The following is a 19,738-nucleotide window of genomic DNA, read 5'->3' on the forward strand; positions in this document are numbered from 1 at the left end:
TTCTTCTTCATCTTCAATATATCAGTTCTTCATTTTTATGCATGCAAACAGAACTTTATAAGCTTAATTAATTACTTTTTCTAAAAATTTTGAATTTGGCTAGGTTTTCGAGCAAGTTGTGCTAGGTATCCCAAATTAATTTTTTTAAAAAAATCAATGACATGATATAATATTTGTCACATTTTAATTTGTGGACTCACTAGCTAGTGTATATATATACGCGGGGTCCCATATATTTATCAAAAAATTATCAAATATTCACCTTATATATGGGAACGGTTTTGTGGGCCGTTTTGAAAATTCTAAAATTTCTCTTTCAAGTAATCGTTTATATGCTATCATGATTTTACTCGCGTGCTTAAGAGTTGATAATATATATGTTTCAAGGAGAATAAAAAAATGATACAAAATAAACCTTCTTTTTTGTAAATAAAAACCATCTTCATTAAATCAAGTCATTCATCAATAAAAAATGAATTCTAAAGAATATTTCTAGAGAAATATTTTATTTTCTGAAAAATAATATTTAAAAAAATAAAAATAATAATTTGAGTAAAAAGTATTCCAGAACGTATATCAATTCAAATTCATTTATCAAAAAATTCGACACGACTCGAGTTCGGAAAAAATCCCAAAACAAGGGTGAAAAAAGTAATTTCCCCACAAACACGCACAGACACGCAGTCTCCCTCGATTTTCCCAAAAAGACCGGCGTGTTTTATTGAAATTAAATACCATCCCCCGCCACCTTTTTCCCCTTTCCCTCTCCTCCAAGTCTTCTTCCTCTCTCACAACACCGTCCGTACAATCTATACATACATCTATACACACACGCGTTCAACTCGTTAAAAATCTAAATTAAATTCTCGTTTAAATTATGTTCATGATCGCGCACATCAATTTCGAAGATCTCCGCTGTTTGTTCTCCGATTGCGACGACTCTCGGCGGTTTTTTGGGGCGAATTTAGTGGTTTGTGTTCGAGATCTCTTGTATTTTGTGTTTATTTGTTTGTTTTTATTGTTGTGTTGATCGATTTGATGTTGAATTGTTAGATCGGTTTGTTGCTTTGTTGTTATCGTCATTTTTTAGGTTTTTTTTTAAAAAAAAATTGTTGTGATTGAATTGCGGTGTTGTGTTGTTTATATTTTATTTATGTTGTGGATATTGATTTTGATAGATGATAGAATTGGAGAGTTTGTGTTGATTAGGTTAGTTTGAATGCGGAATTGAGGTATTGTTGATGGATTGTGTACGGTTAGGTTTTGAAATGCTGCTGTTGTTGAAATTTCGAGGGATGTTGTTGCGGAAAAAATGCGTAGGCTCTGTGATATTGTGCGTATGCTATAGCTTTACTCAGTGAGCTATTGTGTATGTTATTTAGCTTGTGTTTATGTGAAGGATGTTTATAAATTCCGTCAGACAGTGTTTGTACGTTTTTGGAGTTTAAAAGATGTCAGCTGTGGATGTTGTAATTGAATTCTGGTGGTAGTTTTGTGTGATTTGCATATTGTGAAGACAAAATTAGAAATGTAATAATTACGAAAGCAACTAAGCATTTTGCTCTTGAGCTGATATGTCAATATTAGGATTGTTATCTATTGAACATTGTGGTCATATGAAGCTGGTGAGCTACTAGACCAGATGATTGACAGCTCGTGTGATGTAAATTTACCACCGTTTTAATTTTGTTCCTTTGGTAACCTTTTTCTATGAGTCTCGATGCTAAAAAGACTTCAATTCTTCATTTTTCTATTAAAATTTAAAACCATACAGTCCATGTTTATTGTTATTATTTATTAACAATATTAACATATGAAGTTCATTAGACCTATTAGGACCAATATGAATATTAGTGTTAACATAATTTAACATTTAAACTTGTACTAGCTGAAAAGAATTAGGACCAAGTATTTGTTGGAAAAACTTAGAGAAGAAAAAGACACCTACATTTTGCAGAGAACTTGTACTGCTATTTTTACTTACTTTTATTCTTCTTCAAAAACTCAAGGTAAACTAGCCATTATATAGGCTTTACAAACATATTAAAACTAACTATTACTAAAACTATTATGAGTTGTGATACTCCTAAAGAAGCATGGACAAAAATTAAGGAAGAATTTGAAGGCAATCAACAAACCAAACTGATGCAAATTCTGAACCTCAAGAGAGAGTTTGAGATGATGAGAATGAAAAATAATGAAGGCGTCAAGGAATATGGGAGTAGGTTGATGTCCATTGTTAACCAAATCAAACTACTTGGTGGAGATTTCTCAAGTCAAAGAGTAGTGGACAAACTTTTAGTGACTCTTCCTGAGAGGTATGAAACTAAAATTTCCTCACTTGAAGATACTAAAGATCTTTCGAAATTAACTGTTTCAGAATTGATCAATTCACTTCACGCCGTGGACCAAAGGAGATCAACGAGGGAGGAAGAAATTGGAGGAAAAAATGAGGGACTGCTATTAGCTAAAGCTTCATCCTCAAAAGGCACAGGTAACAAAGTTCAATGCAACCATTGTCATAAGATGGGACATGAAGAAAAAGACTGCTGGTACAAAGGAAAGCCACAATGCTACAAATGCAAAAAATATGGGCATCTGGCAAAGAATTGTAGATTTCAGAATGATGAAGAAAGGATGGCACAATTGATCGAGGGAGAACCACTCCTTTAGAGTTGTGGAGAGAAAGTGCTCCAAAGTGTTTTTGGAGAGAAAGTGCTCCAAAGTATTTTTGATGAGATAGTGCATCAAAATTGATGGTGGTGAGAAGTGCATCACAGGCGAAGAGAAAGTGCTTCGTAAATTTAAGATTATGGGGTGAATGTTGGAATAATCTTAAATTTAGTTATTAATTATTTGTTTATTTAATTATTAGATATTTAGCAATAGATTAATTATTAGAGAAAAATATTAATTTAGAATTGTTTAGTAGTGGGGTAGTGGAGTTATGGAGTAAATTATGGACATGTAATTTACCCATTAATTAGTAGTTTACCTTGAGTTTTTGAAGAAGAATAAAAGTAAGTAAAAATAGCAGTACAAGTTCTCAGCAAAAAAAAAAAAAAAAAAAACAGTACAAGTTCTCTGCAAAATGTAGGTGTCTTTTTCTTCTCCAAGTTTTTTCAACAGTATTTGAGGCAAGGTATGTGTGTCGAGACAAAGATTGAGTGAAAAGAAGATAATGGGTGAAAAAGACTTCTAATCACTTACCCCTGACACTAGAGCTTCTAAAACAATATTTGATAAATTTTTACTCAAAGGTCACTTTGTTTTCTTATGTCAGTGCCCAAACAAACTCTCAAGAAGAGCATTTGACCTTGTAGATAATAAGAAATTATAGCCATTAAGATTTTGTACAACCCATTATCTAGTTATTACTTATGATTTATTGTGAGCACTTCTACCCTGAAAAAGGAAACTGCAGTATTTAAAATTAATTCAGTGTATTTTGTAGAGTGAAACAGAATTGGATGTTCAGCTTCATCCTACAACAGGTTGGAGGGTATAATTTCTTGGTGGTGCGATATATGCTCAGCAAACATTTCTGAAATGGTATACAAGCATGATAAAGTTATAATATTTAAGTTTTTAATTGTGACTGTGATTGGCATATGGATAAGTTCCGTGCTACATGTGTTTCTGCTTGAATAAAGTTAGTGATCCCAATCCTTTTACAAGAGATTAAACACCATTGATAGTGGCAATTTCAAATACATAGTGTAGCATACTGTCGGATCCTCTAGCATTTGGGTTATACAATTGCCTTCATTAAGATTTTTAGAGTTTTTAGCTTTGGCTGTATGTAATCTATTCCATATAACTGGTGATCATGCGGTGTACTGGGTTCTTGTTCATATGAAAATAGTTTTTCTCTTTACTCGTTACTTCTTTGGACTGATTATAATTATTTCCGTGGCTTAGGGTCATCCAGAATCTGCTTGGATTTGGATATCATCAGCCTTGTAGGCTGCCAAAAGAGTTGAGATAGATAATGACGGACTAGTTTCACCATGATCGATTTTAGTTTATTGAATAGCTTGCTGAGTACCTCAAATTCTTATGGTCCAAATTTTGGATGGTTAGTTACAGCTTCATTTGGATTTATAGCAGTTATATATGCATTTCTTAAATGGCAGAGAAAGACATCTCTGTATTGGGTAAAGGCTTCTGCAAGAGAGAAAAAGAAGGCGTGGAAGAAGCTAAAACTTCCGTTATCACACCATGCATGGGTGGAAGATTTTTCTCATGGCAAACAGCCATCTACATGCTGTGTTTGTCTAACTTCTGTGGTATCCCCACAGAGCACAGGTTCAAAACCCACGGCTCATTCTCCCGTCCAGCGTTGCTCTGTTTGTGGTGTATCGGCGCATTTCAGTTGCTATCAGTTTGCAAGAAAGGATTGCAAATGTGTTGCGCAAGCTAGTTTTAGCCATGTGCTACATCACTGGTCAGAAAGATGGAATACCATGGATGAAAATTCGGAGATGTCTGCTTTTTGTTCTTATTGTGATGAACCTTGTGGTGTTCCTTTTATTGATGCCTCCCCAACATGGCACTGCCTGTGGTGTCAGCGTCTGATACATGTTAAGTGTCACGCTAAAATGTCTGAAGAGTCGGGCAATGTGTGTGACTTGGGTTCACTTCGAAGGGTCATACTTTCTCCTCTATGTGTCAAAGAAGTTGACTATGAAAAGAGTAGAGGTGGAATGCTGAACTCAATTACAGAAGAACTTATTGCTTCCTCTCTTCGTGGTCAAATTAGAAGTAAGCGCCATCGAAACAAAAATGGAGCCGGTCGCTCTATAAACAACAAGCTGCAGGATAATTCAGCTGCCAATACAGCACTCCAGTATGTGCTTAGTGGTATTGTTGGTTTGAAGGATAGCGGGGTGCTTGGAAAGAAGAGTGTCCAGAATGACGTCACCCATAAGAATCGGGAAATTTTTATCCAGGATCGCTTAAGACGTTATGAATTAGTGGACTTGCCTGCAGATGCAAGACCTCTTCTGGTCTTCATCAATACTAAGAGTGGGGCTCAAAATGGACCAGCTCTTAAAAGGAGATTAAGCATGCTATTGAATCCTGTGCAGGTAAATGTTATGTGTCAGTATTATATCAATCTAGATATGTATTTGTTACAGTATAAACCTCTGTTATGATAAGCTATATTGGTGAGAAAACCCAAAACCAGTTTTACTATTTTTGCATAGAGAAGAGAGTGAGGATTCAAAACTCGATTCGTTTCGAACTTCTCATGATGAGTTCACGAGCTTAGTTCACTCATCTGGTGTTCCTTTTCGATAGCCTATATCAATTCTTTTTTGTTCCGTCTTTGCAAGTAGGAGAAGTGCTCTTTTTGTTATTGTTAGTTGTTATTAGAGTTTGCAGCTTTAGGTAATATATATCGTCGAAATATGCAAAGCTTATATATATATGCATTTAGGAAAACATGAGTTTTCCTGATTCTTAAAGGGTGTTAAGTTTTGAAAAAGCTTGGTAGATGTAATTACAATACTCATGGTTGTACTTGATTCAACACTGGAACCTCTATGCTTCAAGTACTAGGTATTTTTTGTTACAAACAAAAAAAAAGCACTTAATAGTATTGAGCTTGAAATGCATTATTCTGTTGTAAAAAATCCGTGTCATGCAATTTACCTTATGTGTTGCATTCGGTGTTGATACAATTGATCTTATCATTATCCACTAGAATAACCTTGTATGTCTTTTAGCATAGAATTGTATTACCCACTATGACAAATGGCTTATGTTCAGATAGAAATATCTTAGCCTACAAACTTAGGTGAACAGTCTTTATATTTTTAGTGAAATGTAGTTGCGTTTTGCTGAACCAAGTATTTTTTTATTAATTTATATGTTCAGATTTTTTTGGTGATTCCTACTCGTGTATTAAGTGCATTATGTGTCTATATTGGTAATTCTGTAGGTCTGTAGAGTTTGTAGGCTAAGAGGTATGTAATGGAGCGTGCACCTAACAAAACTATGAATCAGTCACGCCATATAGTTTGGCTTTCTGCCATATAAAAGGTCTGACCTTTTTGCTTAGAAATAACTTACCAAAGGTGTCTTTTGTATTCTAAGTCAGAGCATCTATCCATAAGTCCATGTTAATGTCTAATATTTTAAATTTAATTCTATTGTTAAGGTATCTAAATAAAGCAACTTCCTGTTTCAGGTGTTTGAACTCAGTTCCTCGCAAGGGCCTGAGGCTGGTTTGAAGTTATTCAGTAATGTGCAATATTTTAGAATTTTGGTTTGTGGTGGAGATGGAACTGTCGCTTGGGTTCTTGATGCAATTGAGAAACATAACTTTGAGTCACCGCCACCTGTTGCAGTTCTACCACTAGGGACCGGAAATGATCTATCCAGGGTTTTGAGATGGGGTGGAGGATTCTCAACGGTCGAAGGTCAAGGTGGTGTAAGCTCTCTTCTGTATGACATTAATCATGCAGCGGTTACAATGTTAGATCGCTGGAAGGTTAACATCACTCAAGAAAATTGTGATGATGCTTCGGAAAAAATTCAATCCAAGTATATGATGAATTATTTAGGTAAAAAAATTATTTTTGTCCCCAGAAAGCTGTCATATTTCCATCTCCCTCCAGACCCAGACCTTCCCTTTGTATTGAACCTTTACTAAACCATGGATCTCTGGTCTACGCTTATGTGCATATGTTTTCAAGTCTTATACATCTTAAATGTATCTGTGACTCTGTGTTGATTAGGTATTGGATGTGATGCCAAGGTTGCATATGAATTTCATGTTACTAGGGAAGAAAACCCGGGGAAGTTTTACAGTCAGGTAGCTATGCAATTTATGTTACTCATTATTTATCATCCGCTTCCAGTTTCTTACAGCATGCATGATTTACTCATTGTGACTTGTCCAGTTCTTATGCTTTTTACAGTATGTATGTTTTTTCCCTTTCTTCTTTCCCTCTTTTTATACAAAATTTTAAATCTGTTCAGAATGAGAAGGAGAATATAATTGTAAAAAAGTAGATGGAGATTACATTTAAAATAATATGTTTTTCTTTGGCTGGGATTACCAAATAGGAACTGCTTTGATTGTCAAATTCGAGTATTGATAAGTGGAATATGTAAATACATGTATAGGTCGCCGGAGCAGAAATAAGGCTCGTGCATTTTCTATTGCCTAAAGCATGTAGCTTTGTGCATCTGACGTATTAAATTCCAATTATCTGAACTATATGCTTTTATGGTTTCTTAAATTTTGACTAGTTTGTGAATAAATTGCGGTATGCGAAAGAAGGGGCTAGGGATATAATGGACAGAACATGTGCGGACCTACCATGGCAAGTGTGGCTTGAAGTTGATGGAAAGGACATTCAGATTCCAAAGGTACATCAGTTATGATTAATTATATATTGAAGAACTTTTCCTTTTATAAAGTTTTTAAATGTAAGCTTAACAAATTTTGTTCGCAAATTTTCAGGATGCGGAAGGTTTAATTGTGCTCAATATTGGCAGTTATATGGGAGGTGTGGATCTTTGGCAAAATGATTATGAGCATGATGATCAATTTAGTCATCAGTACAAGCATGATAAAATGCTAGAGGTTGTATGCGTTTCTGGAGCATGGCATCTTGGCAAGCTTCAGGTAATCTCTTTCATTTTCCAATTAGTTTGTAGACTGAGTTGTCGATAAATTGGGCGTAAATTAATGTGTCAACTGTTGAATCTGTATTACTTAAAACGTCGTGGAAAATTATTATAACAACGTTTTTTCTGGGTTAGCACCTATCTATCGCTTTTGTAGAAGTAATGATTATCATATACAGTAGGACACTCATTTGCATAGAACTGAAGAAGAATGTAAAAAAGGTAACAAACAAAAAGTATAGCAGCGTGTAAATTTTAACGCTTAGTGACTTCGTAAATTAATATGAAAACTAGTTTTTCTTACTTGTTACAATATTATGTCTTGTTGATTATGTAATGTAAGTCAGTCGTCAGTTTCAAGGTCTTACTTTGTCAGTCGCCCTATGTAATTGTCTTCCTATGTAATTGTCTTCCTGATGCTCTCACTCTTATGTCTTGATTTGCAAATGTAAATATACAGTCAGTAGTGTGGCAGTGATCTGTTGCTTAGAGAATATGCATATTTATCACTATATTAAGATGCATCTAATATATGATATACTAGACAATTATGTACTTTCTAATATGTAAAGGCTCTCCTCTAATATTTTTTTCCTGATTTACACATTATCTCCTACACCTATTCTATTAATTTAATTAGATGGAGGGTTATATATACCCATAACTCATGAGTTTCATGAATTACATAATTATGTGCACGAAGATGCCAATACATGATATATTAACCCTGGAATTCACAAAAGCTCTTATTTTTCTATCAGGTTGGACTTTCCCAGGCTAGGAGGCTAGCCCAAGGAAAAACCATAAAAATACATCTTTCAAGTCCTTTTCCAGTTCAAATAGACGGGGAGCCTTTTATACAGCAGCCAGGATGTTTAGAAATATCACATCATGGACAGGTATCATCGATCTCCAGTCATGGATTTTAATGTATATCTTTTTTGTACTTTACAATGTTAATGCACCATCCACTGCATGCATAGCTGGCTGTTCTTGGAAACTGTGGCACTAAAAGTCTCTTAAACATAATAAAAATTAAATTAGGAATATTTGATAAATAGATAGATCAGTGGAGTTGTTAAGGGTATTGAGAGTTTAGCTTATGTGAAGCCTTGGGTATTATACTTGTAGATTTGGTAATAATGTTGCTAGTACTGCTTCAGGTCTCAATTATTAAAAATGCTTGTGTCTTTATGATATTATTACAATTTGAAATTGTATATTGTATTGTCTCTTAGATTTGTGGAGAAAAATTACCTAGTTAGGAGAAGTCACTATTTGCTTAGATATGCTTAAAATAGAAAAATCCTCCGATATTGTACAAAAGAAATGACAGCGACTTATTGTTTATTATTTCATTATCAGGTGTTTATGTTAAGAAGGGCTTCAGGTTCACAGGAACCAAGAGGCCATGCTGCTGCTATTATGACAGATGTTTTGGTTGATGCAGAGTGTAAAGGTGTTATCAATGCATCTCAAAAGAAATTACTTCTCCAGGAGATTGCCCTTCAGCTTTCTTGATCTAATTATTCCTTTAGTTGGCACACGAATTCTCATATCACCATTTCCACAACACTACTCAAATTTTGCTAACAAGCGTAATTTTAGATGCCCATACCTTTTTGTTCCGGTGATTCTCTCTTGTTTTTTGAGTTGTAAGTTGCAGGAGAAACAGTATCTGCTGTATCATATATAGGACAAAGAGAGTAGCGATATAGAGGGAATCAATACACTAGTTTGTTTTAGACGATTCCCATGTTTCATAGCCTTACATATTACCTGATTTAATAGAGTATTAGATTTTTTTTCTTTCCGTTCGTGTTCTTGTACTTTAAGCTGAAGCGATTACTATAATATAAGAGGACATCGAGATTTCACACTTCTTTACTCATGCACCCCAATTGCGTTGTTTTACCAATTTAATTATGATCTTGCCGGATCTGCATTAGTTAGAAAATAAGAGAGAATCTAGGCCCATATTTTGTGTGTTATTTACTAGCATTTTCAATAGAACTATTAGAGGAGGTTGTGATTGAATTTTTGTAATCGATCTTTTCACCCGCCAAGGGAGTCTATAACCTCTTTTGCCTGTGATTTCTGACCAAAAGAAAATGAAAATTGAGAGTAATAGATACCGGGTGTTTCTCTTTAATCCTCTCACCGTTTAAATAGATTGTTAACATTAGAAATTGAGCGTTCGTCACACGTGTTATTGTTTTTATCTAGTATAGATTCATAAATTATTTTGAATTATTTTTTTTAATAAAAATTTAAACATTTAATATTTATTCAGAAAAAAAAAATTATGTAATTATAGTAGATTAAAGCCGTAAAATGCGTGTAAATTCATTTCATTTCAAATGTTAATAAATCCAAGGGACGGAACGAGTAGCTGACAAACACAGTCTAAATGAAACAAAGATTTTCGCCCGTTATTGAGGATCGAATTTTTCTATTAGAAGTCCGAAATGAATAATTCAAAATCGCAACACAAAGTTAATCAGGAAGCATAGGCTACTAGTTTGGCTCACTTAGCACAAGGTAAGCAAAGGTAAACAAACCGTTTTTAATAACAGAGTTGCAGTGAAAAGAATATTTCAAAATCAGCTAATTGCTAAAACTTCTATTATGAAATCTTGAAATCCACCAACTTCCACTCATTAAACAAATGCCACGATATTTCAATGAGTTGGAACAAAAACTTTACCGTTTCAGCATCAGTTTCGGCTAGTTTTACTTAGCTCGGTACTAGCACGCACAATACTGAGTTTCAGAATCAAAAATGTAAACACCATACAAATTAGGTAAGATGTTATACATAAACTAAAAGCGCCCAAACTACAATTTAGTCAATAAGATGGATATAAGAGTACAGGAAGAAATATCCTTAGAAACTGGCTTTACTAACAAATGATAAATAACAATCATCACCCACATCCAGAAAAACGTCAATCTCAGTTAAAAGTAATAACCATGCAGGCATCACTCCATACACCACAGCACATTAAAATCTTCGCCTGGGACTTCTTGAACGACGACCACGTGGCGATCTGCAATGCATTTTAGGCAAGAAGGTAATTTAAAATACTAATCTACAAAGCTTATTGTACACGAAAAGAGGGAATCATACATTAAACAACTTTTACCTGCAGTAGTAAAACTTGCAGACTCGTTTCTTTCCCTCATGATTTAGTTTAGTATTTTATATGATAAAACATGTATGCTATAAAAAATTGCTTTTAAAGTTAAGGTAATAAACCTCTTCTCTATACCGCTTCAAAATTTATTTTACTTGCATGTAAATGGACAAAAAAAACAGGTAAAACACAGAAAAACTGAAAGGACGTACCTCCTCCTTGCATTCCTTCGCTTGTAGGGACCTCTGCTAAAAGCCCAGTCAACTGCGATGGTCTGAGTAAGCAATTCACCGCCATCCATTTCTGCTATGGCTTTCTGCGCATCTTCAAGAGTCTCATATTCGATCAAAGCATATCCCTGTGAAGCAATATAACAAGCAAATATATCCATTATAACTACAACATGCACTGTTCCAAGCCCACACAAATAAAGGCTATTTAACAGATAGATGGGGCTACCAATCAATTTTAGTTTTTACAATGTAAACTGTCCTACACCATTTTTTCCTCCAAGTATTTAGGAAGATACGAACGAACCCATTACAAGGAAGAAGAAAAAAAAGCAGAAGTTTCAAAAGGCAAAATAACATAGTTTTGCATCAAGTATCATGATATCAAAATTGACATGATATAATATACTATTAAGTTAAGCACTAAGAGCCGTTATTGATCTCTAAGGGGCCTAAAGTGATTTTATCAGTTGGTTTTAGATTAACTGACCAAGGGACCCCTCACCCCATGATGCCATTTTGCGTGTGTTAAATGCTTCTTAAAACTAGATTTATAACAGCTCAATTTATACTGAAGCGTAATGACTTATGCACATGTTTTGATACCAAGGACTTGAATATTTTTAATGTAAATAGACATCATTTTGTTTGCAAACAGAATCTATAAAGTTCCTTACCTTAACAAAACCAGTTCGGCGATCAAGATTCAAATGCAAATTCTTAATCTGCCCATATCCACCGAATGCATTATGAAGGTCATCCTCTTGTGCCTCTTCATGAACTCCAGTAACCAGGATAATCCATCCTTCAATAGCTGTACGACAACATCGGTTAGAGAAAAAAGCAAAATGCTTGATTGGGAAGTGTTTACAAAAAAACAAAATTATATGCTCCAATTATATCCAAATACAAGAATGGTTCGTGAAGCTTTTAGAAAAGTTCAAAAGCAAAGAATTTCATTAATATCATGATTAACAAGCTTCTCCTATTTTATACATGAAAATAAATATACACATGGAAGGTATCAAGAAAGACTGAAACGGAAAAAACAGGTGTATCTTGCACCACCAATTAACCAATGACTTGCATACCTTCACAGCAAAACAGAAAAAAGGCTACAGCAGCACATTACTCCATTATTACCTTTTCATAATTCATAATCTAATTTTTACCAACGGGAATCCCTATGCATAAACTCATCATCCCATATAAAAGATTTCACAAAAAACCCAATTCTCCATTTGGTTAGAAGTAATGAAACTTCAAATTTGGAGTGAGACTACTGTAACATGTCCTATCCGCAGGAAAAAAAATATTTATAACTTTCCTATCCACTAATCAATCTGAGAATGCATTATCTAAACAAAAAACTCAAACGCTTCACTTGGTTGGAATTAATAAACTTCACATTCGGAGTGACCGGAATAAAATTCCTATAATTTTGCAGTAAAAGCATTCATAACTTTCCATCCCACGAAACAGACAAAGCATTCTCCATTCTTACTTGAATCCTTCAAAAACCTCAGTCCTATTCTCCTTCTTTCCTTTCCCAAAATTGTTCATAAACTTACACCCTCATTCCTTCCAACTAAACCGACACCAAACTTTCAAACTCTATCCAACCTATCATCACACTACATTAACACCTCAATAAACAAATACCTTTTTTCCGATAAACAATAAAAAATACCTTCAGAACCAATCATTTTTATCTATTCATCAAAAAAATTCATTTATCAGGATTAAAATACATTTCCCTATCCTATCGAGACCCGGAAACCTCGATTAACAAATACCTAGAACCAAATAAATCATATTCACCAGAAATATTAAAAATATTCATTTATCAATATTAAAACACATTTTCCCTATTTTATAGGCACCAGAAAAAAACCTCGATAAACAAATACCTTTAGAACCAAATAATTATACCTATTCGCCAAAACTAATCTATTAATCGAGATTAAAACCGCATTCTCCCTATTTCATCAACACCAGAAATAATCTCGATAAAAAACACCTCTACAACCAAACAATTTCATCTACACACCAAAAAAACTCATTTACCGCGATAAAAAAACACAACTCCCCTAATTTACCGTAACCAAAACCAACAATTCACTCACCACCCTAACACCTAAACCACCACCACAAACAAATCCACAACACAAAACTAATAAACACAAAACTAAACAATTATACCTATTCGCCAAAACTAATACATTAATCGAGATTAAAAACCACATTTCCCCTATTCCATCAACACCAGAAAAAACCTCGTTAAAAAACACCTCTACAACCAAACAATTCCATCTAAACACCAAAAAAACTCATTTACCGCGATAAAAAACACATCTACCCTAATTTACCGTAACCGAAACAAACAACTCCACCACAAACAAATCCACAACACGAAACTCAAAAAAAACAAAACTAAACAATTATAAAACCGCATAACTACACAAATAAATATAAATTAATCAAATTAATACGAGGAAAAAAAATAAAAAAAAAAACTCGAAAACTAACATCGTTCAGGACCGGGTCCGCCATCAGAATCGAGCGAGTCGAACCGGCCGGACATCCTCGTAGTACGCTCCTCATCGGTTTCAGTGCGAAAGCCGCGGCCTTTAGTGCGCATAGCCGAGCCAGTAATAGCCGACTTGAGCCGAGGGATCGGCGCGGCGGCGTCGAGGTCGGCGGCGTTGTCTTCGTCCATGAGATCATCTTCTTCCGGCTCGAAATTAACGGCTTCGACTTCTAGATCTGCCATTGTGAAGTGACCTAATTGAGTTTGATGAGGATGAAATAAGTGTGTGTGTTTGTGTGTGTAAAATTTATAAATATCTGGTGGGTTTTTGTAGGTGTGGGTTGGGTTTGTGAGTCAGCCCAGTAAGGTGTGTTGTGAATATCTGATTGGTTTGATGTTTGTGGGTTGGGTTTGTAAGTCGGCCCAGTAAGGTGTGTTGAGAATATTTCGTTGGCTTCAAAATCTTGAACACCATACACCATACATGTACGGCATATTATTCTATGAAATATAAACATTTGTTCAAATTGCAGAACATACACATTATACTTAATAAATTTTAATGATTTTCAACAAATTTAATGAATCAGTGATATTCGTAAAACATATTTCACAAAATAATATATTTGATAGTATTTTGATTGCAGAATATAGGTGATGTCCGATATCTCCAACAAAAACGTGATCTTCATAGAGTTTCACTCTATGCATAATATTTAAAATCATATTTCATAAAATGATGTAGATGTTGAGTGTATTACTAAAAGATAGAGATGATTATTATACTATTAGGTACGTACTAACACTTAACTTCCCGGTCCTATAAATGAGCCGTGTTTTCTATTTTTCTAAACATGAAAATTTGATAGCAAATTTGTACAAAGAATTCAGAAAACTACTAAAGATAGTTTTTCAAACTTCCCCAAATTGTAGTTATATTTTAGAAAAGAATGAAAAACCGTGTTTTTCAGTTTTTTAGATTTTTAGTTTAGAAATTAGTATTGTGATTCTAGTTTAAAGAGAAAAAATCAGAAAAATGGTGAAGTAAATAGGCCCTAAGAGCACCCACAGCGGTTGTGCCTGTTTTAAAATAGGTTGAGCCCATTCTTCGCTCCACGTAAGAAAAAGTAACCCCAGGAAAGGAAATACATGTATGTCTCCAACCCAGGGTTAGTGCAACACATTTTTCAAAATTATTTTCACAATATTTTATACTCCCGCACTGGTTGTACTAACTTGATCATACACTAGTTTATTAACTTGAGCATTGAACTTATTTATTCATTTTCTAAAAATAACTCGATTATACTAGTTTAAATTTCTAAATTAAATAATAATTTTAAAATTATAATAATCAAGTTAAAGTGATTAAAATTTCAAATATGTTAATTAAATAAGACAAAAGACGTAATTATAATTTATCATGTTATTAAAAATATGAAATAAAAATACATTAAATTTAAAAGTGGCAGTTTTAAAAAATTAACGATTATTATGAAACTGTGAGATATGCTCAACGAGGTCATTTTTTAACTGACGGTGTGTTTGTCTATCACCCATCTGCATACTGATTTGGACATATGTTTCATACGGGACAAAAGATTCTTTCCCTAAATTTGGTTCTGGTAAGCCATTTGTTGTAACATCATAGGTTGGTAGTGGACCAAATTGAGTGACATATGTGTCTCTCTCGTCTTCAACAATCATATTATGCATTATGATGCATGCTCTCATGATTCTCCCAATATCTGCTCTGTCCCAAAAGCATGTCAGACCACGTACAGTTGCGAAACGGGACTGTAACACACCAAACACTCGTTAAACATTTTTTCTTTGGCTTTCTTGATATTTTGCAAATAATTTTTTCACTATATGGACGAGGTATTATTTTAACGAATGTTGACCATTCAGGATAAATTTCATTTGTTAAGTAATATCCCATTTTATAATTGTTTCAATTGATAGTAAAATTTACCTCCGGAGCACGACCTTGTAGCACATCATCAAATACTGGTGATCGATCTAAAATATTTATGTCATTATTTGATCCAGCAACTTCAAAAAATGCATGTCATATCCATAAATCAAAAGAAGCAGCTGCTTCCAGTATAATTTTTGCAACTCCTTTGTGACCACTCATGAACATTCTCTTCCATACTTTTGGAAAAAAAATTCATTGTCAGTGCATGCAATCAATACTTCCCATTATACTAGGAAAGCCACGTGTTTCACCCATCTGTAATAGACGTTGCACATCATTTGAGTTCTGCTTTCGTCAGTATTCACTCTCAAATATCGTACATATAGTGTAGACGATTTTTTTCCAGCATTCAACCGCAATACTCTCTCCAATACGAACATAGTCATCAACAACATCAGCAGAGACACCGTATGCTAACATACGCATTGTTGCAGTGCATTTTTGTAAAGGTGATAAACCTTTTCTTCCCACTGCATCAATCCTTTGTTGAAAGTATGTATCAGAATTTGAAACAACATCCATAATACGGAGAAAGACAGGTCTTCCCATACAGAATCTTCGTCGGAATATATTTTCTGGGAATACTGGATTCGGTGAAAAATAATCATTCACTAGACGTTGATGACCTGCTTCACGATTTCTGTAGATCCTTCGACGAGGCGTGGATGTTGTTGAGATTTGTCTATATATTTTCTGAAAAAGCTCGAGTCGACGGTTGTTTTTAGCGTCATCGCAGAACTCTTCAATGAATTTTTCAGTGAATTCTTTAGAAAAATTTTCTGATGTGGGTGTTTGATTTATGTTGGTGTTTGATGTAAATTGAAAGAACTAACACATCTAGTTTATATAGAAGGTAAATATATTCCAACAATTTGATTCTAATGGCTAGTTTACAAATGAATAAAAATAAACACTAGTTTCCAACGGCTAGTTTACAAACAAATAAAAACAAACAAGAAATAGCCAAACACTAGCTACTTTCTTGCAATAATTTTCTCAAGCAGTTTAGCATGAGCCATTCGCTGAACATCATTCATTTTAGTAGTATCTGCCATAATGACTTGTAAGTCCAACTCACTTTGCTTCATCGCAAGCTCCTTTAGTCGAATTTCGTTTACCGATTCCATTATATTCATTCTTCTTTTGTCTGCAACTTGTATAGATTCATATTCGGCAACTTCTGCAGTTGTGGCCTTCCCCTTTCCCTTCCTACTAGTTGCAGTTTTTGTACCTTTAGGACGAACCGGTTCAAATTCATCAGATGTTGGTGTATCGTTATTTCCTTTTGATGAGTAAGCTCCAGAACTACTTAATTTAGTTCTTTTAGAACTTGCACTAGTTGGAAGAGGTCTCCATTTGGGATGTCTACGAAGCTCACGCCAATGAAGTTCAAAATTAGACTTCTTCTTAAAATTAGTTAAATGATAATCGCGAGCTTTCTCAATTAAATTGTCCAAGTTTGTTCCGCTCCCGGCTGTTTGTTGAGCCTCGTCATATGCCACTCCAAATTTCTGAGCACCTTCATTTATTCGTTGCCGCCTTTTTTTAATTGTCAGAACTCCTCTCTTAATGACACCGAGAGATAGGGGTGATCGCGGTCCGGTTTGGTTCGGTTTTTATGTTAAACCGGAACCAAACCACGTAATTGCGGTTATGAAAAAATTTAAACCAACCCGAACCTCGTAACCTAATAAAACCAAACCACTCGGTTCGGTTTTATTCGATTCGGTTTAGCGGATTTTGGCAGTTTACTACATTTTTTATTAGTAAACTCGAGAAATAAAGTAACATTTATTCCTTCTTTATTTTTGCTAAGCAACATTTCTTTTATTTAAACTTTCCTTCTAATTTACATAATTAATAATATATATATATATATATATTCTTTCATATAAAGTATATCACTCGTATTACTTGCAAATGATTAATGTATAATAACATGTTGATCAACTAATTGCAATAATAAATGTTCAATGTAAAAGAAATAAAAAAGTATTCAACATTATTTTTATAGGAAAGTAACAGACAAATTATTAAAAAGTACGATAATTTTGTGATTATTTGATGAGATTTAACACAAATTTAGTTATTGATTATAGGATATAATTGTTTTTGTTATATAATCATAAATGTAAAAATCTGTGTGTGTGTGTGTATATATTGATGCGGTTCGGATCGGAAGAGGGTTGGATTAAGCTCAAACCAAAACCAACCCATTACCCGCGGATTTCTAAAGTAGTTGAACCGTAACCGCAAACCACATTTCGGTTTCGGTTTGGATCGGTTAAATATCAGTTCGGTTTATGCGGATTATGCGGTTTAACCCGAACCGTGATCACCCCTACCGGGAGATTCTTCTTCGCAATATTGTTGAATTCGATTCCAAAATGTTTCGGCCATTTGATCAGTACCGATTAGGGGATCAATTGACACATTCAACCACACACTTATTAGGAGTTTATCTTCAACCCACTTCCACTGACCGATATCTTCTAGTACATCTTCGTTTTCTTCACAATCATCATTTAGATCAATAATATTTTCGTGGCCAAAGACCGGCACTTGTATTTCGGGAGAATTTTGAATATTAATTGGTATTTGTTGAGTTTCAAATTGTGAATTTGAAATTGGAGGAAATGGATAGTGATAGGGCGAATTTTGAGGATACGAAAATGGAAATTGAGAATTCTGAGAAGGTGAAAATTGGTATGGAGAATTCAAATTTTGAGAATTAAAATTTAAATTTAGTGGGTTTGGAAAATAGGAATTTGGATATGGATATGAAAATTGATGATTTATATTTTGAGAATTTGAATTTTGGTTTGAAGATGGGGGATTATTTGTGTTCATTTTTTGCTAAGATTTTTTTGAAGTAAGGATTGTGAATAATAAGGGTATAGAAATTGGTATTTATAAAATAAAAATGTTACCGTTTATATAACCGTTACGATTTTAATGTAAATATTGTAGTCGTTGGTAGTGTCAATACCTGCTCACAGTCTCACCTAATCATATGCATGTACAGTTTTGACAACAAAGTATTATTAAAAAATTAATTTGTGGGCAAGTGACCCCAATCCGGGACAGTGACTCTGGACACTTTCAAGTATCCGCTCCAATCCTTCCTTTTTCACTTGTCCAGCCATTTGGATAATTTGGGTGTCCATATGCATGACTTGACCCCGCACTGCGGGTGCTCTAAGGTTTTAGTTGGGGAATGAGAAAGTTTATATATTTTTTTGTACGGAAGATTTATTATTTATTTTCTCTTTGCCCTAATTGTTTACGTGGTTTTATATAAATGGAGTAGGTTTTGTATTTGAATCATTTAATTTTAGTTTGGGCTTTGTAAGTTTGGAGCATCAGAACCTGACCCAATTATTCAGTTTGCACTATGCAGTGGGGTTTGAAATGAGATAATTTGCAGATTTTATTATTTGCAATTTTATCAAATTATATATTTAAGATAAGATAAGCTTGCATTAGGCTTTCTTTGGGACTTATCGGCCCAGTAAGGTTTGAGGGTTTTTTTTTGCAACAGTAAGGTTTGAGTTATGGAATGAGAAACTTTGCATATTTTGTTGTAGGAAAGAATTTATTTTTATTACTGTTGCATTTTGAAATGAGTTGTAGTTTATTTTTTATTTTATTTGTTTTGGCTACATTTTTTGGAGGGGGTTTTTATCTGCCATCGTTTAGTATGCAGAAGATGAATTGTGTCATGTGTGTGTATTTACCTGTGGTTTTAAATGTTTGGGTTGGATTTTGGATATGTTGATTTTTTTAGTGTTTCGGCCTTGTAAATTTGGGCCCATTGTTTTAATTTGCACCGTAGGGTACCAGGGCTTGATTAATTTTTTCCCTTGAATTTTAATAGCTTTAGTTTGAATTAAAACAAAAACAAGAGTTAAAAGCGTACTTAAAAGTTATAATTAACAGAAGTAATATTGAAATGAGCCTTATGAACTGTGTTTATTATGTATGTGTTGATTTGTGGTTTTATATTAAAGGAGTCGGTTTTTGTATTTGGATCAATTGATTTAAGTTTGGGCTTTGAAAATTTGGAGCATCATGACCTGGCCCAATTATTCAGTTTCCACTTTGCAGTAGGGTTTGAAATGAGATAATTTGCAGATTGGTATGTACCTTTGTTATAAACCTTGACTGAAGATATTAGTTATGTTTAATGTAGAGGAAGTATAGGAGAATAGAAGAT

At 34.1% G+C, this 19,738-nt stretch overlaps 3 protein-coding genes across 6 annotated transcripts; 1 reads left to right on the forward strand and 2 right to left on the reverse strand.

Annotated features, from left to right (window-relative positions):
- Positions 1 to 724: 724 nt before the first annotated feature.
- Positions 725 to 9,457, forward strand: LOC141689394 (diacylglycerol kinase 2). Of its 4 annotated transcripts, XM_074493668.1 has the most exons (9): positions 725 to 970; positions 3,455 to 3,552; positions 3,922 to 5,090; positions 6,197 to 6,572; positions 6,747 to 6,823; positions 7,264 to 7,383; positions 7,478 to 7,642; positions 8,406 to 8,543; positions 9,010 to 9,457. In XM_074493668.1, the coding sequence occupies exons 3-9, from the start codon at positions 4,011 to 4,013 to the stop codon at positions 9,163 to 9,165; spliced, it is 2,112 nt and encodes a 703-aa protein (XP_074349769.1). In that variant the 5' UTR covers positions 725 to 970; positions 3,455 to 3,552; positions 3,922 to 4,010; the 3' UTR covers positions 9,166 to 9,457. The 4 variants fall into 4 exon arrangements, with proteins under 4 accessions (XP_074349769.1, XP_074349768.1, XP_074349772.1 ...); XM_074493667.1 differs by lacking the exon at positions 3,455 to 3,552; XM_074493671.1 differs by lacking the exon at positions 3,455 to 3,552 and having other exon boundaries at positions 3,932 to 5,090.
- Positions 9,458 to 10,408: 951 nt separating this feature from the next.
- On the reverse strand, positions 10,409 to 13,843 carry LOC141693246 (RNA-binding protein Y14). Its single transcript, XM_074498268.1, has 4 exons — positions 13,541 to 13,843; positions 11,689 to 11,825; positions 10,994 to 11,139; positions 10,409 to 10,694 (listed from the first exon to the last, which is right to left on the reverse strand). The coding sequence occupies exons 1-4, from the start codon at positions 13,782 to 13,784 to the stop codon at positions 10,649 to 10,651; spliced, it is 573 nt and encodes a 190-aa protein (XP_074354369.1). The 5' UTR covers positions 13,785 to 13,843; the 3' UTR covers positions 10,409 to 10,648.
- Positions 13,844 to 15,023: 1,180 nt separating this feature from the next.
- LOC141692102 (uncharacterized) lies at positions 15,024 to 16,044 on the reverse strand. The gene is made up of 3 exons (XM_074496840.1): positions 15,843 to 16,044; positions 15,517 to 15,596; positions 15,024 to 15,338 (listed from the first exon to the last, which is right to left on the reverse strand). Exons 1-3 carry the CDS (start codon positions 16,042 to 16,044, stop codon positions 15,024 to 15,026), a joined length of 597 nt encoding a protein of 198 aa, XP_074352941.1.
- Positions 16,045 to 19,738: the final 3,694 nt, after the last annotated feature.

Source organism: Apium graveolens, chromosome 10, assembly GCF_009905375.1.
Source record: "Apium graveolens cultivar Ventura chromosome 10, ASM990537v1, whole genome shotgun sequence".
In the NCBI taxonomy this organism is placed as follows: domain Eukaryota; kingdom Viridiplantae; phylum Streptophyta; class Magnoliopsida; order Apiales; family Apiaceae; genus Apium; species Apium graveolens.